This window comes from Corvus kubaryi, unplaced genomic scaffold (genome assembly GCF_017639235.1).
Source record: "Corvus kubaryi isolate FWS band 111438036 unplaced genomic scaffold, C.kubaryi_AGA036_p1.0 37396, whole genome shotgun sequence".
NCBI lineage: Eukaryota > Metazoa > Chordata > Aves > Passeriformes > Corvidae > Corvus > Corvus kubaryi.
The window spans coordinates 14,093,329-14,114,638 of record NW_024581135.1 but is presented as its reverse complement, the minus strand read 5'-3'; the positions used below and the strand labels follow the sequence as shown (position 1 = coordinate 14,114,638).

Here is a 21,310-nt window from a genome sequence, read left to right as displayed (position 1 = left end):
CCACCTCCTTAGTCTGAATTCCATACTGAGGAAACTTAATCTTCTTCAGGAATTGTCTTTTTTTAATATTTGCTGTTTGTGTTTCTGATAGGCTACAATACTGAAGCTTGTGTTTATGTGCCCTTCCTTTTTGTGGCAAACTGGCAAGTGTCCGAATGAAGATGTTAATGCCTGAGGGATGCTGCTGTCACTCATTAAAATGGCCTTCTAGACTAAAAGGGCACAGTGATGATGGGGTGGCAATTTCACAGTGTTACAGCTCACCAAAGCACCAAACTACAGCCAGTTCCTGTTTCTCTGGCTCCTTCTGCTCTCCTGATGGTCATTTTTCGTAATGCCATACTTTGTGTTTAAAAACTCTGGACTTCAAGGCAAGTGGTTCTCAGTATAACTCAGTGTCATATGCCCCAAGAGGCACAGGGCAAGGATCTAAATCTATGAGAAGTCTGCAAGTAGAGCTGAATTCTTTACTGTTGATTCATGGGGTTTTTATTAAGGGTTGAACAGTAAGTCACACACAGTGGCATTGGATTGCTTGTTCTGATTTAAATATCTTATTTCTGTACAATATTCAATTAGTATTTAGCCTGTTAAGTTCAAATTTGTCCTGTTTTAAGTAAAAAAAAAAATCAGAATTCAGAAAGCATTTAAAATTCCAAAGAAGTAACTCCACAACTTGAAAGGATCTTTCAGACGATGGATTTGAGGACAGTCAGAAGAGGCAAAAATTATGACTAACTGTATGGCTTTTTCAGTGAAAAAGTCTTAAACTACACTGAAAATTTTTGCTTACATTTCTGACAATGCAGCCCTTTTTCAGCTTTTATTTGCAAATGTTCTGAAGAGCCTGTCTGTGTAGTCTTAACTGAAGGTGTTACTTGGGCAAAGTTAAATCCCTCCTATCAAATCTCTTTTACTTCCATAAATTAGAAATTATTTATACTTGTAGCTATCTCAACAGTTATGTAAAACATACAGTACAATATTATACTGGATATCATAAAATGATGTTCAAATTATTACAAACCAGATATAGCCCAAGACTGTTAAAAGGTGAGAATAATTCTAAGAAAACAGAATTTCTGGTAAGATGATAATGTAACCATTGTCTCTGAATACCAGTGTTACTGACACAAAGAGCTTTGACTGAACTTTGTCAGAGTTCATCCAAAGAGGAGGGCAAGTTTAAATTGGATTTAGAAATAACTAAGCAAAGGTAACAAAGTGTAATTAATCAGACCATTAGGGGGTCTAGACTGGGAGAACAGCGGGACTGTAGATTTGAAGACATACTATCCAAAAATAATACATAGTCTAAATTATCAATTAGCCAAGTTTAGTTTATACTGTGATCCTGTAACATAGCAAAAGTTAACTAAAACTGAAGCATGTCTGCTGTGAAGGCACATGTGCTCCAACTTGTTTGAAATAACAAAAGTCCCAACTGACTTGTTACATAAAGCATATTTTCAGACTCTAAGGACCAACAGGCTTGGACAAACATCATTGTTTAAAGAACTCTGAGTGTGTTTCCGAGTCAGTGTTAAGATGTCCGATAAATATATGTACCGGGAGGTTGTACAAGTAGGAGAAAATATTTATCTTTTAAGCCACATAAATGTGTTTTGGTTGGCTTGTGCTGATGGCATAACTCCTGCCTTCTTTATGGTTTGGTGGCTTTATTTGGATTGGAAGGCAGTTTTGTATAATGGCTATTATACTCACCATTATTCCTGGGAATTCTGTGGCACTACTACTGGACTTCTGTTACCTGAAACAAGTCTTCATATCTGTGTATCAAGTGTTCATATCTGGGAGGAAAATGGGACCAGACAATACTAACCCCTCCGCCACTTTAGGTTACTCTCTAAACCTTTCACCCTCTGCTCCTCTTTCAAATGTTTGTTGGCTCCTTTCCTTCAGTCTTCCTTTCTCTTTTTCAAGTCTATTCTAGGAAACTTATTGCAGTTTCATCTATCTCATCACATAAATTTTGGTGTTTACTCATAATGTTGACTACTGAACATCCTGCAGTTGGCAAGTTTGACCTCCAATTCAGATTCTGCAGTAGTAAGGATGTGAAGTGTGAAGGATGTGAAGCAGGAACATTAGTGGCACATATGTTCACTAAAACTCTAATTTGAAAGTCAAACAGAACCACACAATTATCATCTGGCATAGCAAAGAGAAGCGAATGGTTTAATTACACGTTCCAAGTTGTGGTAGCCCACATGTATTCACTCACATTCATAAACATTCCCTTCCTGTATTCAGCTATTGAACTGCCTTGCAATTTGGCTCTTGTTGTCTTGAGTATTCTTTTTGTACAGTTTATCTAGAAAACTTGTATCTGCACTGATGGGTTGCTATGGTATTACTGATAATTATTGTAGAGCAGTGTTTTAGTAGTGCGCCAGAGCTGCACCTGTTAGTGGCTCTGAATTCCTACTCCATCTAGCAAACTGCCTAGAAATACCTATTATTTATAAATATTTTCAGCCCAGTGGTCATCAGACCTACCTTTGGTCCACCACCTGCACTACATAAAAATTGTTTCTGTGGATGTCAATCCACTCATCTCTCTTTGTGCAAGGAAGGTGCTCTATACAGATTTGCATAATGGCACCTTTACACCCCTTTAAATCCTTCTGTTATATCAAAGTAATTTGGTCATTTTCATCATTAATGCATTGCTACTTTGTGCTTTCTTCATTTACTTCTTTCTGTTGCACTCAGCTATTGCCTATAATGTACTCAGGAAATTCTTCAGGATGGTGTGGTTTGGCTTTGCTTATAAAACACTAATGGCTCCTTGTAATAAAATTATGGTAAATAGTAATGGAGGTGTCTCACAGACACTCCTGGGTCAGGACTCTTCTCAAATGGCACATTCCACTCTTTCTTTAAAACTAGACCAGGTATAAAATCCTATTCAAAGTTAATTTTTTACGTCGGGGTAATTTTTTTTGGTTTTTGGTGGGTTCTGGGTTTTTTTCTTTTAGGCTTTTCTGTAATTTTTGTTTTTCTTTTTTCACATTAATAAATGTTTGCATATGACTAATGAAATAAACTGTTTTACACTTTGCACTGTTGAGTGCCGTGTTAAAAGCCAACAACAGCCTATCCAAACAGCAGAGAATGCATCCCATTCCTCAGGAGCCGTAGCACAATGGATTGCTAGAATCTTTTCATGAATTTGGCTCTACTGTGATTGTGTAAGCTGCACATAGAAACCTGATAGCCAGTAATCACAGAATGCTTGACTGGTATTAAAAATCTGCTGTGGTTTGCCAGTGACAAGATCTAAATGCCTGCAGCTGTTTTATGTGCTGCACCAGGTGAGCTCCCTGCTTCACTGAAATTGCAGATTCTCTGAGTGTTTACATGCTGTTTTTTTTAACGGAGTCTGTGTTTCAGACCATTTTATTGCAAACAAACAGAAATCTAACAATAAGTAAACTGAAAAGAAACTGAGTGCAGGTGGGGTTATACAACACAGTTCCTATGCTGGGGCTACTGCTACCTCCAGAAATTCCTCAGCAGGAAAGCAGGTACTGTTCTGGTGAAATCCTTAAGGGATAAAGCGTCTGAAGCTTTTCCAAGTATCCTGGCTAGAAAGAGTATGTCCTACAATGATTTTCATGGAGAAGTGGTAACAGGGGAAAATAATGGAGAATTCCAAATATGGAAACTGGAAAAAAGTACACTCAGAGAAAGCTACTACCAGTTGCAAAACTGTAACCTTTACAGCATAATGTGTCTAAGTATCTCACTAGCATACTAATAGCAGCAGATGCTTTACCTTAACCATATTTGATTTCAAACTAAAAAAAAAAAAAAAATCAACCATACTGATAGCTGTGAGCAGGAGCTTCTAGGAAGGGTGCACATATTCCCTCCAGCAATCTAGAAATTACAATATTAATATAATTTTAAAATCTGTGTAACTGTCTCTCTCAAAGCATCTTTAGATAAATATCAAAGAAATAACATAGCTACACTACATAGAAATGTGGGAAGGAAAACCAGAGGTTCCCTGATGATGTTCTCAAACTTGTTCTTAAAAAGCTCAGTGATAGCAAGTACATAACATCCTGCGATGCCTTGGCTAATCTGTAGCTGCAAACTAGGCCCATTATTTTCTTTCTTCTCTCTCTGACATGCACCTTTATTTAACAGAAGACGTCAGCATCTGTAGGCTGTTGTCATGGTTGTGGTAGTTGTCTTTCCCAGATGAAATAAGTCTCTCAACCTTCTTATGTAATTTTTTAAAACCTTCTCATTTTTTTTCCTGTTGCTCTTCTCTGGACCCTTTCAAGTACGATAAAGCCCATTCTGAAGACATGATTTTAGCTTAAACCAGCATGTACTTTAACAGATTTTGTTCCTGTAAGATTTACTGCGGTATCTATAAAGACTGATGCACCTAACTTCAGAGTTATTTGTTTCAGTGGAGTTATCAGTGTCCAAAGGAAGCATGTACACACAGCTTAATCAGAATACAGCCTCAAAATCTAAGTAAAGCTAAATTAGGAAAACAAAAGCTAATAACTTTGAAGCTTACTAGATTTGCTTTTCCAGCAGTTTATTCATAATTCTGTTCTAGAAAAGTGGATCTGCCTTGACACTTTCCTCTCTCCTCAAGTTTTATCTGTCTGATTCACTTAAAAACCAAGGTAGTCTCTTCTACATAATTTCTGAAACTAATCAACATTTTACAGATTATCACTAACACCTTTGGAATTATACAGAAACACAAATGAAAACAACACAAATACTTTTTAAACTGTGCAGACTTCTATGAAAGCTGACACAAGCTGCTTATGGAGTATATCCTGTCCAAAAGATAGATCATTCTGCAATTACCAGTAACACCCCTGACTATTGTAATTTACAGGAATAGTTTGTAAGGTTACTGTGTAAGACCAGTGCTACTTCTATGTGGATGCACAAATGTTTTTCATATATGTTACAGGATAATGAGCAGTTCTAAGAGAACTTCTTGCACAAAATACCCTATTTTCTAACACATGGGAATGAATTAATGCCACAGGAAAAAATAGGCTTAATCCTGCCTTTTTGAAGTAGGAGAAAGATGGTGTGAGCTTTTCACCAAACTAATGGGTGAAAGAGGCAAAAACTGAACTTTGGCTGCACGTATAATGGGTATATTTATCTGATTTGAATTATACTAAATAATAGGTTTGTTCTATTCAAGTCTCATCCCAGACCCACCCCCCTTTTCCAGCCCTAGGGGAGGGAGTGTTAAATAATGGTCTGTGTAAACTGATGCTCATGCATTACGCGCTGACCGGGTTGCAGAGGGTCAGCCCGTCATGTCAGGAAACCGACAGCTGGGGGCGAGCCGGCGTGCCCCGCACACTCAAACAGATGGGAAGCACAGCGTCTGGCATGCCGGATCGACCCCGCAACCTCCGGCAGTGCCAAACTGGCCCTGGCCGCCAGCCGGTCAGTGACTCTTGATACAGCCTCGGTCCATTTAGTTCCTACAGGGGTCTGAGAACCTATTGGCAACAATATAAATGCTTTGCTAATTGGACGTTCGTCTACCACTAAACTAGCACTTTTTATGCTACCTGGTGTCATCGATTCTGAGTTTGAAGATGACATACAAATTATGCTCTGGACACCCGTGCCACCTTGCTCTATACCCGCAGGCCAGCGGTTGGCACAGCTTGTTCCATTTTCCAGCACAACCCCAGGTGGAAAAGGTAAGCATGGCACTGGTGTATTAGGCAGTTGTCTCCCACAACACAGGTATTCCCCGCTCTCCCACTGGGCAGGCTATCACTGAACATGCCCACAGAACACTGAAAACCATGCTTGAGAAACAAAGGAAGGGGGACTTGGACTGCCCACATTACAGGTTAGCAAAAGCCCTGTATGTTCTTAGTTTTCTAAATCAAGATGAAACTGGCCAAACAGCATGTGAAAGGCAATAGTCTTTCGATACAAAGGCTCATCCTAGGCCTCCAGTGATTGTAAAGGACCCCTTAATAGGGCAGTGAGCAGGACCTGTAGATTTGTTAACGTGGGGTGGGGGTTATGTTTGTATCTCCACAGGTCACCACGTGAAATGGGTTCCTTTGTGGTGTGTGTGACCATTTGTTGCATCATCCTGATTGGTGAGAGCACTGCAAGTGTCGCACCCCCTACACTGGACGGCACAAACATATGGATCACCCTTGCCAATGCTATGTGCACCAATACTATGTGCATCTCTGTGACAACCCCCAGTGATCCTTTCTGCACGTGCTTGGTAGGAGTACCCACTGACAAGAAGCGTTTTGGTAAGCTGCATAATGAAACCGTGCTGCAAAACTGCACGGCACCAGGTATATTGCAGCCCAGGTGGTGGTGCCAGGACACCTGGTGAAAGACTGCAGGATGGGATGAAACATGGTACAAAGATATGAGAAGGATGCATGACTTTCTGGCTTTGGCCTCGCAGCCACAAGAACTAAATACGCTGGGGACGTTGGATGCTTCGCTATGCTTCTACATTGATTGTACACCTGACATTTATATGAACAGTGTTAACTTTGATGTCTCTCCTAAAGGTATTTTCAGCAACGCTTCCTTGTGGTGCAACCGAATCTTGGAAAGTCACCTGGCATGTGGCATCAGTACTATTGCTGTCCCTTCAGACTTGTTCCTAATACGTGGAGAGTGTGTCTGGAAAGGTATACCAGGCAAAGCTGTTGGCAGACTATGTACCATTGGCCAACTAACCTTCTTTCATCCAAATTGGACTGCTTTAATTATTGCAGCACAGCATCGGGTTCGGTGCAGAACACACGTTCTTAACAAGAAATGCGATGCAAAGGTAACCTTTTGGAACACTGTGGAGCACATCTGTCAGCTTGATACCATCAACTCGTACTGCTCACGCTTTGGCTTCCTTAAGCACGTTTGGCTGCTGGCTTGCAAAGGAAGCTAACGCCACTAGTGCTGCTCTTTTAGCAATGCTAATCGATGTTAACTCAGTGCGACATGCAACACTGCAGAGCAGGGCAGCCATTGACTTCTTGCTGTTGCCTCAAGGCCATGGATGCAAAGAATTTGGCAGCATGTGCTGCATGAACTTAAGTGATCATTCAGAATCAATTCAGAAAGTATCAGCTGCTTACTAAGCAGCTACAGCAGCACGATGAGGGTGATTGGTGGGGGATGTTTCCATGGATCGACAACCTCGGCTTCGGGGTATGGCTTAAAAGTTTGGTAATGTATGGCACAGTTATCTTTGGTGTGTTTTTATTATTTGTGATATACATCCCATGTGTTTTATCTTGTGTGCAACGAATGATTGATAGTAGCCTTAAGATAATGGCTTTATGAGTACAGGTTGTTTCAGCAAGAGAACACACAAACAAAGAAGAGAGAGATGCTACAGATAGGCAAAGCCTTACAGAACAAGGGTCCTGTGGCCTTTGTAAAATCATGGCTGACTCCTTGTGATGCCTTAGGTTTTAACTTCCATCTTTTTCAAATCCTGTACTGCCTGGTGTGTAACTGCAGTTTCTTGTAGCCTGTTCACTTCTGCTCTCTCATGCTAGGTAGACATAAAAAGCCTCTCCAGGCCTGCTTTCCAAGGACACCCAGACCGTCCTAGGCCCAAAAAGTATAAACCAAAAGCCTCTAAAGGGGGGGACAAGCTTGGGGAAACTACATGTGATAAATGAGTGAATGATAAATGTTGTCTTTCACATATATGATTTTTAACATTTATAAGTGATGATGTATTACATAGAAATAGCGTGAAGTTAGTAAGGTAAAATGTAGTTAAGTAGAAACGAGATTAACGTAAATTATAACTTCAAAATAGTTGTAATATGTTAAGAAATGTATTAATAAACACATGGTAATAAATGTCTTTTGAGCTGAGAAACTACAGAGCCAGGAAGCAAGATATCTTAGAGAAACAAAGAAGATAAACCCCATGCATCCCAGGAAGATGTTATCTCATCAAAGCCCCCACCTCCCAAGGAAACTGTCAGCTACAAATTAGGCTAGAGACTGGGGAGGCAGGAGGCACGGGAGAGAGGGTGCCTGTCTTCAATTCTGAAACTATCCAGAGGACCGAGGCGGCGTCGTGCTGGCGGAAGGGGCAGAAACCGGAGGGGGGGAAAGTTGAGTGAAGTGTAAATTACTTTCTGGGCTTAATGAATATGTAACAGTTAAAGAGAGTACTTAAGTCCACAGTAAAATGAATGGAGTGCACCTCTGGCAATATTGCCAAGCACCCCAGCGCTGCGATTTCCCTTTGTTCTACTAATAAATGTTCAATACCATATTGCTAAAAAATTTAGCTTTTGTACTCATTTTCTTCATACATCATTAACTGAAGCTTTAATCGGAGAATTAACCCTGATATGCAAATGAACCAAACTTATAAGAAGAAGAACTTGCCGTCCATCTTGGGGTCTTATTCTTGTTTAGTCTGTTTTAGGTGGCATCTTCAGGCATCTCTTGTACTTCAGCTAAGTAGAAAAGGATTCTGGGACTGACTCAGCTGGAACAGAGGTAGAAAACAAGTTACGTAACCTCAAAAAACAAGTTATATAACCGTCACATGCTCACATCATGGCTTATGGTGGTTGGTTGAATTATATTTGTTGTCCTTTGAAAATATGTAACTTACAAAGGCCTAACTGCTTAAAGAGGCCTGATTTGTGGCAATAAAGAGCACCCTTTTGCATCTGCCTGAGGACTCTGCTCGCTTCTTATCCCCACAGAGAAGTGCTGCTTTTACAAGTTAAGGCAGGCACTGAAGAAAGAGCAACCAGAAAAGCAGCTGCAGGACCAAACTGGACCCTTCTGAAATTAAAAAGCATGTCGTTCTTCACCAGAGTTTTGACGATGAAATGCAAGCAGACGCTTGAATGTGAGAGGACTTACTTTTACCAGGCACTTTTAGCCAGCAGCAGGTTTCCCGGGCTGTCCCGGCTCTGCAGCAGCCAGTCCCTGCAGATGAGGAGCAGCCCGCGGCCAGCGGCGGGGAACAAAGGCGAAGGGCGCGGAGCGGAGCTGCTGGAGCCTCCCCCGGGCCGCCTGGGCAGGGTGAAGAGCCTGCACGAAATGCCCGGACCCAACACCCTCTATAACCTCTACGAGTTCTTCTGGAAGGACGGCTTCGGCCGCATTCATGAAATCCAGGTACAGCTCACTCGGCTACTTAATGCTTTAATCACGCCAGGATTACTTATACCTTTCCTTTCCTCCCCTCCCCTCCTAAACACCGGTGAATCGCCGGCTTAGCAGCACCGCAGCTGGGCATCGCCGCGCCGCCTTCCCGCTGGGGAGAGGCAGGATTCAAGGGATCCCCCACTCCAGTTCCCGCAGCACCGGAGGCTCCGGCAGTTTTGTTTCGCAGGGGATCCCCGATCCCGGCTCCCCGTGCCCCGGTGCCCGCGAGCGCTCCCCGCTAATCTTTGTGCGCGTTTTGAACCGCTGGGGAGGTGCCTCAGGCTGAAAGGGGGGGAAAAAAAGAAAAAAAAAAAAAAGGTATCATTTATTTATTTTTAAGTGGGCTGCTTCACAAGCTTGCAGAGGGCTTATTTTTGGCAGGCAGGGCTGGGAAGCGTGGGCTTTCCCGGAATCTTAGACCGTAGCACCCACCCGCGCCGTGAGGCTGTGCCGGCACCCGGGGCCGCCCCAGCCCTGCCGCGGCTGAGGCGCCACCGCCGCTGCCCTTCCCTCAGCCCGGCCCGGCGCTGCTCCGCTGTGTTCAGAGACCATTTTGTCTCTCCTACCCCGGCCTCCCCTTACATAAACACACTTTGCCTGTATCAATCCCCTGACGGGGCGGAAGATGCGCCGGGCCCCGCTGCCGTCAGCGCTGTCCGCCCCCGTCCCTTCGGCAGGAGGCGGGCGGTTTGAACCTCTCCGGGGGTGAGGGACAGGCCCGGGAGTGGCGGCGACTGGCGCTGCCGGCCCTGCCGCCCCCTCCCCGGCCGCCACACTGGCGCGGGGGAGGGGAGCGGGTGGCGGGAAGCGGGGCCGGATGGCGGCGTGAGGGGAGGCAAGGGGGGAGGGCGGCTCTGTCACCTGGCGGGTGGCGGTGCTGAAGTGGGGGGAGGCGGTCGAGGGAGCCAGAGCCCGGGTGGGGCTTGAGAAGCGTTCTGTGGTGTGGGCACCTCTGCTGCTGTGGTGTCCCGCGGGCCGCGGCGGGTCCCCTCCGTCGGTCGCACCTGGTGGGGGTGGGTGAGGCGCGTTATCCCTGCGTGGCACGGCGGGAGCTGGGTGGACAAGGATCCTCCTTCTCTGTGCAGCGCCTCGGGGATGCTGGCATGGGCAGCACTCTTACCGTAAGGCTGTCGCTATCCAGAGATGAATTGTTTTGGTTGCTTGCCAAACATGTGGGTTTCATTCCTGAAAAGCCACAGTGCGTCTCCTGGGGCCCTTTCCCTGTGTAGTCCAAGCTATTTTAAAGGAAGCACTTGTGTATAAGGGAGTAAAGAGGTGTGTTTCACCCTTTTGCAGCTGTGGATCCATAACGCTTTCCACCGGCAGGGCAGATCTCGTTGAGAATACCTCAAATGGCGGATTTATTATTTTGCTTTTTTTAGTGATCTTTCCCAAATCGCTAGGAAGAAATTCACAGTCAGCCCCAAGAGGTTTGCTGCCTGAAAATTATTGAAATTTCAGAAAGAAAGGGAGATAAAAACAGAAAAGGGAAACTAAAGAAAACAGAACTTTTAAGTGGTTTGAGAATCAAAACTCGAAAGTTAAGATTTACAAAGGTCCTAAAAACACCAGAAAGAGGCAGGAGTCAGGAAAAAAAAGAATTGCATAAGTTGCTTAGTTTTGTCCAGCTTTGTTATATTTACCATTTAGATTTTTAAGAAGAAATGTTAGGGTGTATGCTGTGTTCCATGGCACCGAAACAACATTGCTGCTGATGAATTTGATTGCTTGCTAACCAAGACATGCATATGAAACTTGAAGACAACTAAAGCTTTTTTCTTTTTTTTTCCTCTAACTCTGTGGTGGTGTACAGAATTGGAGAGGTACTCATCATATTTTCATAACACTAAAAAAGATGTTACCATTGGTTTCAAGTTCTTTCCCTGTCAAAACAGTGAAAATTATTCAAAATAATAAAAAGAATGTAAGACATCCTAAATAGTGTATGCTTTTTGCTACCACTAGCTGATATGGGTATTTCTTTCTTTAGTGAATATTATTCCTAGAAAGGAAAGTGTGAGGAAGGATAAGGAGAAGTTGCAATATAATACCAGTATTTATTCTGCTTAGAGTCTCAAAAATCACAAGATGCCCTGTTTGCCTACACATAGAATGGAAGCAGGCATTAACTGGATTAATAACAGTCTGTTAAATTTAACGATACAGTGAATGTCAGGAATGAATTAATACCAAACCCTTTGGTAACCAGCACAGCTACTTAAACATTGTCCTTCAGTGCATGCAAATATTTGTGCGCTATATGCAGAAGGTGTGGGGAAGCCGAGCACTTTTTCACAAAGGAGGTTCTGTTCTCAGTAACGTGGTTCCAGTTAGTCCTGGCCAAAGTAGTAATGCCTACTGCAATTAAGATGAAGGGAAAGTATTTTTAATTTGATGGGGTTAGATCTCTTTTGTCTCATCAGTGCTATGCAAGGATGAAGAAAAGAAAGGTGAGGAGGGAGGGTTTGGATGCTGGCAGTTTGAATTTATGGTGTGTGAAAGAATGACTGGCATGAGAGTGGTATGTGAGGCACTAGAGTGGAACATTTTCAAGGTTTGGAACAAGGGAAAGGAAAACCCATGTTATGATGGAAAATATGGAAAAAGAAATCCTGGGCATTTTTTAATATGTGAAATGTATAGACTGATGTTCATTCTATTGAAAGAAAAAAATGTCCAAATACTTTGTGCCTGTCCATTTCTGGTTTAAAACTAGTATTTAATTTATTGATTGGATAGCTTGTCACTTGATTTATTTTCTGTTGAAGTTCATTGTCCCATGTAAACCTCACCATCAGTGAAAAAAAAACCAAGCTGCTCTATAAATAGCAACATTTGTTGAACCTGTTTTTCTGTATTCCCCTCACTCCATTGATTTTTCCTTGCTGCACTCCTTTCCCAACTCATGTCTTCTTTTAAAGGCATATACTCTCAAAGTTATTATCTCCAAGTTCAGTATCCCTAAAATATCTCCAAGGCAAGAGATACTTTGGATTTTGGGAGTGCTTGTTCATACATTGCTCTCCCTGTGGTGTTGGTTAGGAGCAGACCAAGCAGAAAGGACAGCAGTTGAGTCCTGCTGTAGCATTTCCCTCAGCAGGATGACTGTGTGTCTCATGAATCCAGATAATGACTTTTGAAAATGGTAAGAATATCGTTGTGGGAGACCTTTAGAACTTCAGTCTAAGTTGGCCATTGTGTTCCAAAAGTAGTTGAGAGGTGACTGGCAGAGACCACAACTGCAGAACTCATGGCTTATTTGGAAACCACACAAAAAGTGTTACATTTTTTATATGCACTTGGTATCATATTCTGAAGAGTGATTCATGTGTCTTAAACTGTTGGCAATTAAACAATTCATCCCTGTAACTAAGATTGAATAAAACATATTTCACATAAGTTAATCTTGGGTCAATACTAGACTTTCACAAGTGTAGTTGGTGTCAACCACCTTTGGTTTATATTCAGCATAACTCTGTGTGCAGATGTCTTTGGATTAGAATGTAGGTAACGTGTCAAAGTTAAGCTTTGGTCAGTTTATGTCTTAATACTTTAACAAGAAATAAAGGCTTTAGAACTGATTACGTTTTAATAATGTCTTTTTAATAACTGCTTTGCAGTTTTGGTGTGTTTTTTTCCCCTCTGAAATGAGGAGGTACCTCAACTCCAAGTGGATTTCTAAGAGTTGAGAATTTCACTTCATGACCATGTCAGAATGAAATTTATTTGAAATAATCAGTAAGGTTTAATGGGACAGTGATAGTGCATTCTGACTGGAAAACTTTTTGGGTTGGTTTTGTTTGTTTTAATATATATACACAGTTTAATGTTTTCCGATCTTCTTTATTAATTTCCAATCCTCTTGCTTGCCTTCAGCTTGAATCACGTGATTTGTGGATCAACCACTCAATAAACCTCACTGCAAGAATAAGACCCCACCTTTTTCCTTCTTTTGCAGAATTATCATACGTCTCTCTCAAGTTCACTGCTGACAAGTCTGTTCCAAAATGCAGTTTTTCACTAGGCTGTTGTGCTGTCATTGTTCTTGGTTAGGTGTAAGAAACTTACATGTAGCTTTTCTATAAGCAATTAAATGATAGAGTAAGTAGTGATTTACAAAAGATATTAAATTATATCTTTGTATTATGCTGTTAATTTAACCCTATATGCTTTCACGTTTTTAATTTTTGCAGACATTCTTTCTAACCTGTTTGATCTGAAGGGATGTATTTTTAAGTGCACCAGGTCCTTTCATCTTCTCAGTGTTTGGTTTCACTCACACTCTGTGCCTTAGAGCTTTTGGTCTTTTCAGTCAGGAGTCCTGAACTGTGTGACCTCTCTTCCTTGTGAATATTTCACTGTAATGCTTAGATGCTTCTCCTGACATTTCAAACTATTCCTTGACTGGAAGGCTGGAGATAAAATTTGAGATGTGAGAGATTGTGTATGACAAATTGTCAGTTTCCTTTTGTGATAGTTTTCCTTAGTAATACTTGACTTCTGTTTCTCTTTGTTGGTGATGCTGTAGCAAAAGCACACTCAGGAATATGGAAAGATCTTCAAGTCTCGCTTTGGTCCCCAGTTTGTTGTATCCATTGCAGATCGAGACATGGTTGCTCAAGTCCTCCGAGCAGAAGGCAGAGCACCACAAAGAGCCAACATGGAATCCTGGCAGGAGTACAGAGATTTACGGGGGAAATCCACGGGACTCATTTCTGCGTAAGTGTTGTTACTCCTCCACTTGCCTTGTTTTCTTGTATAAGTTCAGTGATTTTCTGAAGGACTGCACAGGTCATCTGGGAAATCAGGCTGTTCTGTGTGGGGAAATCTGTGTGTCTAGTGGGGGGAAGTGAGTAGGTATTTGTGGTGAATGCTGTGAATTTGTCTGTTCTGCTGTGAAGTTTCAAAGGGATGGTAATGATGTGTAGTTGAACTACACTACAAAGTGAGCTACTTTGCATGAATACAATCTTTGGGAATGTTGATAAACAGGAGTTGTCTGAGCTGCCTCACTTACCTGCAAGCAGTTTTACAGACTAGAGCTTACTATCTTTGGCACTGCACTGCATGAATGTGGGTTTATTGCATCAGTTCTAGACTGTTCCATCTGGTTGGCAGTGTGCTGTGCGGAATTGTTGGCTCAGATTGGTTTTGGCTTTATTGTCCACCGAAGTGCCCCCTCAGTAGACTAATGTAGAGATGGTGAATTCACACCATAGTGCATCCCCACACAGATATTTTTGAATCTGGCTGATTCCAGAGGAGTTAGCTGTCTGTTCAGCTTGTATAACCTGGCAGAGCCTGTGGGTGTGGTTAATTCCCACTGGGACCTACTCACAGTCCCCACTGACATAGGATGTTTATTTAGAGGGAAGATAATTTCCTGAGTCGTGGACAGTCTGTTTTTTCATGGTAGCAAAAGGCTTTATATATTGCACTGTAGACTCAAATCTTAAGCTGCAGTTGAGACTCAAACTAACAGTTCCTTGATACTTAATAGAAAGAGATCTTAAATCAGGAGACTCAGAAAATACCTGTTAAAGAGATCAAATTTTTCTGCTGGCCAGTAAGTTTCTGTGCCTTGCAATGACATTGCTCTAGGTAAAAAAAGTAATGGGAAATATGATAATTTAAAATAAACATTTAAAAGATAATTTCCCGTTTTCATAAGGAATTGAAAGATATCCCTGGAATCACTGTTCCCAAATACTCAGCTCATATTGAGCATTTAGATACTGCAATTCAGATTTTTAGTCTTCAGCACAAAGGTTTCCAAGCATAGCTCATCTAAAGCAGAATCTGTAGCTCTAAGTTGTTTCTCTACAGGTAGGTCTTCTCTCTTATTACTTTGATGGTTTAGAATTGGGGTAGCTGAAAGTGATGTATCGGTAATGGGATTTATGGTACCAGCTCAAGTTGTTGATTTGTCAGATCTGAATGTGATACCTTTATTTGGTAATTAAGTACTGATTCTGCGTACAAGCAGTTTTGCAGACTACCCATTCAAATACTTATTTAAAATAATTTTAATAGAATATTCTACTAATTTCTTGCATTAGCTACTACTAACAGACTAACATAGGGACACTTGTCAAATTCAGAGCACTGAGTGGGCAAGTTCTGTCACTCAACCCAGAGATTGACTTACACCTGAACATACATGTTGCAACACTGAAATTTAATGAGGATGTGCAAAAAATGCAGAATAAAACTGTAGGAGCATAATACAAAATATACATTATCATGATTTTCATTTTACCTACTTGCTTTCATATGACATGAAAAATTGCAAACGGTTTGGTTGCAGAGCTTTTACTCAACTGATGATTGTTAAGGAAAACTATGTATAGATATTATTGATAATTTTTTCTAGGGAGGGGGAGCAATGGCTAAAAATGAGAAGTGTACTGAGCCAAAAAATTCTGAAACCCAAAGATGTAGCTGTTTACTCTGAAGGAGTCAATGAAGTTATCGCAGACTTAATTAAAAGAATCCACAGCCTCAGAAGTCAAGAGGAAGATGGAGAAACAGTGACCAATGTTAACAAACTTTTCTTCAAGTATTCAATGGAAGGTAAGCTTGGGCTGGATCTGTAAAGAAAAGCAGCGTGGTTGTGGTTAGGCATTTCTGTCAAATGACTGTGCCCCATTGTGATTAATCTGAAAAGGGAAGTTTGATATTCTGCATTTGTGTGTCTTCCTCGTTAGTGCAGTGGGTATCAGTAGAATTCCTTTGCAGAGTCCAAAGACCTGATACCTTGTATTAAGGAGCAATTCCCATGGAAAAGCTGGTGTATAGGTGAAATGTTCAAGCAAGGCCTTGAACAGTCTCAGTACTCTGTATTTCTGTATTGATTTCTCAAGAATAAGGGTGCTGACCTTCTAACAGGTGACTTCTAAGACATGTTAATTTCACAATATACCAGCCAAATTCCAATGGGGAATCCCCATGTGATGTACCTAAATTCAGTTCATAGCTTAATGTGGGAAAAGATATTGCTTTTCCCTGCTTATGCATGCCAAGTGAGGGATTGTTATGCTTGCCTTAATATCATCTGCTACTGGCTACCATTAATGAGGGAATGCTGAATGGAACCCTGGCCTGAGCCTGGTTGGCATTTCCTGTGTTCTTACAGAAATCTCTTGGTGATGTTTATTTCATGTATTTCTTTAACTGACTGCTTACAACCCCATCTTGTTATATGTAATACCTTTTAAAAATATTGGTACTCTTTGCTGACAGGCAGCTGAGTAATTTGGGATTTGAAGAATTTCCAAATTGCTCACTTACGAAGATGTATCAAATTGCTGGCTGTCTGCTTGGTCTGTTTCACATTAATAGTGTCTAAAAATGGCATTTAACTACCAGTTTATGGAATTTCAAACTGTGAGCTTACAGATTCACTATAACTGATGGGTCAGTGTAAATTCTTCACATTCTTTTAGTTTTTCATTTATAACTTGTGCCTGGCACACACTTGTTTTCTATATGACTTGCTGTTTATTTAACTTACACTGTAACTCTTTGGGAACCAATATGTAAGATTTCTTCAAAAGGACCATTTAAGCAGCAAGAGGAGGTATAAGAACTAGCAGTTTCTGAAAGAGGCACAAAAAAAATAAAAGGCACAGAAAAATATCTTCCCAGGGAGGAAAATTAGGGAAGGAAGATTGAGTTGAAAATAACCAAATTTTAAAATCATTTTTGTCAGTAAAGATAATTTCTAGTGGGGGTGCCTGCAGTACTGCATAAAAACATCTGTGAAAATTACAGCAAGTCACAACAAGAGACAGTCAACATCATCACTTGCAACAGTGTCACGCTTGCTGTTTTTCAGGGCTGGGTGGAGTATGGTGTGTGCAGTAAAAGCACTGTCTGGAGTGCAAGCTTTCTATCCATTTATACAGATTCAGTATTCATTTGCTACCAGCTGATGGCAGACACAGCCACTGGTGGAAACTCCTGCATTGTCACCAGTTATCAGAAATGTCTTTGGACTTGCGTGTCCCTGTGGGTTCAAAGGCCAGCAGGGCAGGCTCAGGATTTGTAGTGCAATGTAAAACACAGCAAACAGGCTGGAGGCTGCTCTACTTCTGATGGAATTCCTGTCTGTCTTCTCATGCTGAGCATTACTGACATAGCAACTACTCTCTTGCTACATTGTTTAGCTGGGCTATTTTACTGTGTTTCGAATTTCTGTTCTATCTGTTCCCCAACTGAAGTAGTAATAATAACAACAACAACAACAACAACAATAATAATAATAATAATAATTTCTTGTAAGGTAGTTAAATTTTCTGTTAGTTAATTCCTTAAATTATTAATACGTAGTGATGCATATGTATAGCCAATTCTTTGATTTTTTACGTGCAGGTGTGGCGACTATTCTGTACGAATGTCGGTTGGGCTGCCTGGAAAACAACGTCCCACAGCAGACTGTTGAATATATTGAGGCTCTGGAATTGATGTTTAGCATGTTTAAGACCACTATGTATGCAGGTGCTATTCCCAAATGGCTTCGTCCACTTATTCCAAAACCCTGGAGAGAGTTCTGCAGATCCTGGGATGGACTCTTCAAATTTAGTAAGACTTAGTAGTAGAAAAGTTCAGCTGTATTTGTGCAGGTTCTGTGTGTGTTTGAATGGGACAAGCTGCATTTCTCTTCCAAAATTGTAAGAAGACATTGTGGCAGAAGTTTCATATTAAATGCAGGCTGGACAGGGGAACTGTTTTAAAAAATATTCTACTGAAAACAAATTTTACTAGTACATTTCAAAACTCTCCTTTTTTATACTGCTCTTTCTTTATTTATTTTCATCTGTTTCAGTACCCACTTGTCACTCCAGGTCCAAGTTCTTTGCCAAGGTTTTATCTTAAGCCACTTCAATTTTAATGACGGTAGTTTCATTGACTTCAGCAAAATTTTAGTTAAGCACCCTGACAAATAATCACCACTAAAACTGACTAGAAAGTTAATAAACTAGGCTCTGGCAATTAATTAAACATGTTTAAAATTTTATTTATATATATATACAAGTGTATAAGTTGACATCGAAGTACACTGATGTACTACAATATGGGGGTTTTTGGTAAATAAAACATTCCAGGCTGCTTTATGAATCAGCTTTCATGTACGTTCATGTAAGTAGGCAGAAGGAGTTGTCTTTGCAATTTTTTTTAATGTTCTTGAGTGTTAAAAAAACCTGAATCCTTTTTCTCTCTCAAATATTAGAAAACTGCATGCATTTTCAGTTTTTTGTAAGCTCATTCTGTGAGTCATTAACTTTCTGAGGAACTTTTCTCCTCTTAATCCATTGTTTGACCAAAGATGCTGTTTGCAGTCACTAAGGTATACATGGAACTGTGGGTGAAATTGCTCAGCGTGTCATTCACTGAAGTTTTTCAATTTTTGTTACTACTTGATGCTCCTCATCTTTGTCCTCAGAGTAGTTAAGTTCTGTGGCTTTGACGTTCTGGTTGCTGCTAGCATCTTGTAGCAGCCTCTCTGTGCTGGGTTGCAGCATGTTCTGCAGAGTTCACCACTTCTTGCAGAGTCATCAGAAAAAAAAGCCAGGTGGGTGTAAGAACTTGGCCTCGAGCTTCCCTGGAGAAAAGGGAAAACTGGAGTCTCTTGTGTCCTTTCTTTGTGCTCAGCATTCTCATGCGGTGAGCTTCCAAGGTTCCTGTCAGCTCAATCTTTCCTTGCCATGAGTACCCAAGGACCTCCACCACCACTCTAAGACCTTTTCCATGAGAAAAGAGAATTTTTTTCCTCTGGATGTGCAGTGTAGCATAAGTGAGCAATGTGATTACTGAATGAAACCAGCAGAAAAATAAAAATGGAGGCTTAACAATTATTTTGAATCCCAAAGGTCAAATCCATGTTGACAACAAATTGAAGGCTATTCAGTCTCAGCTTGACCAAGGAGAAGTAGTGAATGGTGGGCTACTTACAGACCTCCTAGGGCGTAAGGAACTTACTTTGGAAGAGATCTATGCCAACATGACTGAAATGCTTCTGGCAGGAGTGGACACAGTAAGCTTGTTACCATTTTTCTTGTGCATAGCTGTTTTCATAAACCAGTATCACTAGCAGCTCTCTTCAGGGGGGTTATGTTGTTTATAAGGATGTAATTTTTAACACATTTAAGCCTTGATGCCTTTAAAGTGATACAAAATATTTCCTGTACTGTGTAATCTCTCCACTGGAATGAAGTCAGTGTTCTGTTCTAGCTGTGGTTTGCAGGAAGGAACCCATCACTTGGGAGTCTGTTCCACAGACTTATTAAACAGATAAAATAGCAATTGTCTTTACATTCAGCTTGTATTTTACACATTTTCTTTTACTAGTTTGTTTATCAGGTTGGTGTTTGTGCTACTTTAGGTAGACCACAATAGGAAAGTTAGCTGAAAGGTAGTGTGAAAAAAATTGATCAACAAGCTCCTATGTACAGTTTGGTAAAGGATTTTCATGTGTGGCTAATTAAATCGATTGGGACGCACATTATGGATCAGATACCTGATTTCTGCTGGAATCCATTAGGAGGGGGATGTTAGGCCAGCAATGATGTGGGTAAGGCATAAGTTCACTCTACCCCTGCTTCTGCTGGCAACATAGAGTCATGCTGAGGCAAAGAGCTGTGGTAAGGGTTCAGGACTAATGGGGCTGGTGCATCCAATATGTTAACATCTAGGAATGTGTCTTAAGTGTCTCTTATTCTTTATTCTTCTGCTTTGCCATATAGATCATTTGAAGAAACATTAATGTCATGTGTATATCTTCCCCTCCTCTTACTCCTATCATATGAAATCAGTGTAACTCAGTACTGACTGTAGCATGACAATCAGAAGAATAAGGAAAGATGAGTTATTGTATATACAATGTATACAGAGTTATATGTATCAATGAACGCTGCTATTATAATGATTGTAATGGAACAAAATTTTAAAAGAAATTATATTAATTTGATAAAGAAAGTGCTATGTAGAACTTTAATAGTCATACAGTAGAAAAGCTTAAAATAAGTAAAAAAGTAAAATGTTCTTAAAGAAAATTAAAACTCCTTGGATAATTGAATTCAGAATTTTTTGTTGTTGTTTTAAGGAAGTTTTTAACATTTCTTGAGAAAACAAAAAAACCCCAACAGTATCACTTTTGAATTCCAAAATAAGGAGCATATGTAAATCTTTATGTCCTGAATATTATTCCATTGGTTAAATATCCCAAGGGCTTATGACTTTGCAGAGCTTTTGATGTTTGGTTAAGAAAAGCAGTTTTTCATCCCATTAATTTTCCATTTTTAGTGTGTGACAGTTTTTTCCTTGGAATGGAAAATGTAACCCCCTTCCATCTAAATTATTATAATTTTGAAATTAAGGAGCTTTCAGGCAAAGATATGAGAAACAGGAATAACAGTTCTTTATTAATATATAGATAACAAGGCAAACGAACAGCAATAACTATGGCAGTAACACCAAACAGAAGCACAAACCCAGTGCCAGCCCTCTCGGCTGTCGGGCCCTTTCCCTTCGGGTGCAGTTCCGCTCGCAGCCGGCAGGGGCGCTGGCGGCTCCCGGTGAGCAGGGCAGGTGCGATGGTTCCCCCGCGGCTGCAGGGGGCGCTCCGGAGTGAGCTCGGGGAGCACGCGGTAATGGCGGCTTGGGATCCTGGGGAGGGATGGAAGAAAGGCTTCACAAACCCCCTGGGCAGCCGATCCCGGTGTCCGGCCGGACCCTCGGGAACAGTAGGCTGGAGCATCAGGGAGGAGCACAAATCCAGGGTGGTAGACGAGATGTATCAAACTCTGGAGCTGCAGTGGGAACCCCAGGACATCTGGGCAGGCAGGGGGTGTGGAGCTACAGTGTAGCGAAGGCTTGAAGCAATGGCGGGGGCGGGGCAGCCATGGCCCAGCTCCCAGCAGGGCAGGGAAAGGGGGGCTTGGGATCCCAGGATTTTCTCCTGAGGGACCCCAGCAGATGGTGAAAAAGTCCCTCTTTTAGTGAGGTAGGGTGTTAAATAGGGTCCCAGTGTGATGGCTGCTCCAGCGAGCAAGCTCCACTCATGGTAGAAGGAAGGCAGCAGAAGGCAGAACCCCGCAGTGGT

The 21,310-nt window shown here is 41.4% G+C and overlaps 1 protein-coding gene across 3 annotated transcripts in view; it reads left to right on the top strand.

Moving 5' to 3' along the window:
• The first annotated feature begins 8,603 nt into the window (after nucleotides 1-8,603).
• Nucleotides 8,604-21,310, top strand: part of LOC121670408 (cytochrome P450 27C1) — a 25,335-nt gene continuing 12,628 nt past the window's right edge. Inside the window, exons 1-5 of one of the 3 annotated variants that reach the window (XM_042040559.1) lie at nucleotides 8,604-9,177; nucleotides 13,736-13,926; nucleotides 15,581-15,780; nucleotides 17,581-17,790; nucleotides 19,080-19,243. In XM_042040559.1, the coding sequence (XP_041896493.1) occupies nucleotides 8,854-9,177; nucleotides 13,736-13,926; nucleotides 15,581-15,780; nucleotides 17,581-17,790; nucleotides 19,080-19,243 (1,089 nt within the window). In that variant the 5' untranslated portion in view covers nucleotides 8,604-8,853. The remainder of the gene's footprint in view (nucleotides 9,178-13,735; nucleotides 13,927-15,580; nucleotides 15,781-17,580; nucleotides 17,791-19,079; nucleotides 19,244-21,310) is intronic. The other 2 variants (XR_006018133.1, XM_042040560.1) reach the window with 2 other exon arrangements.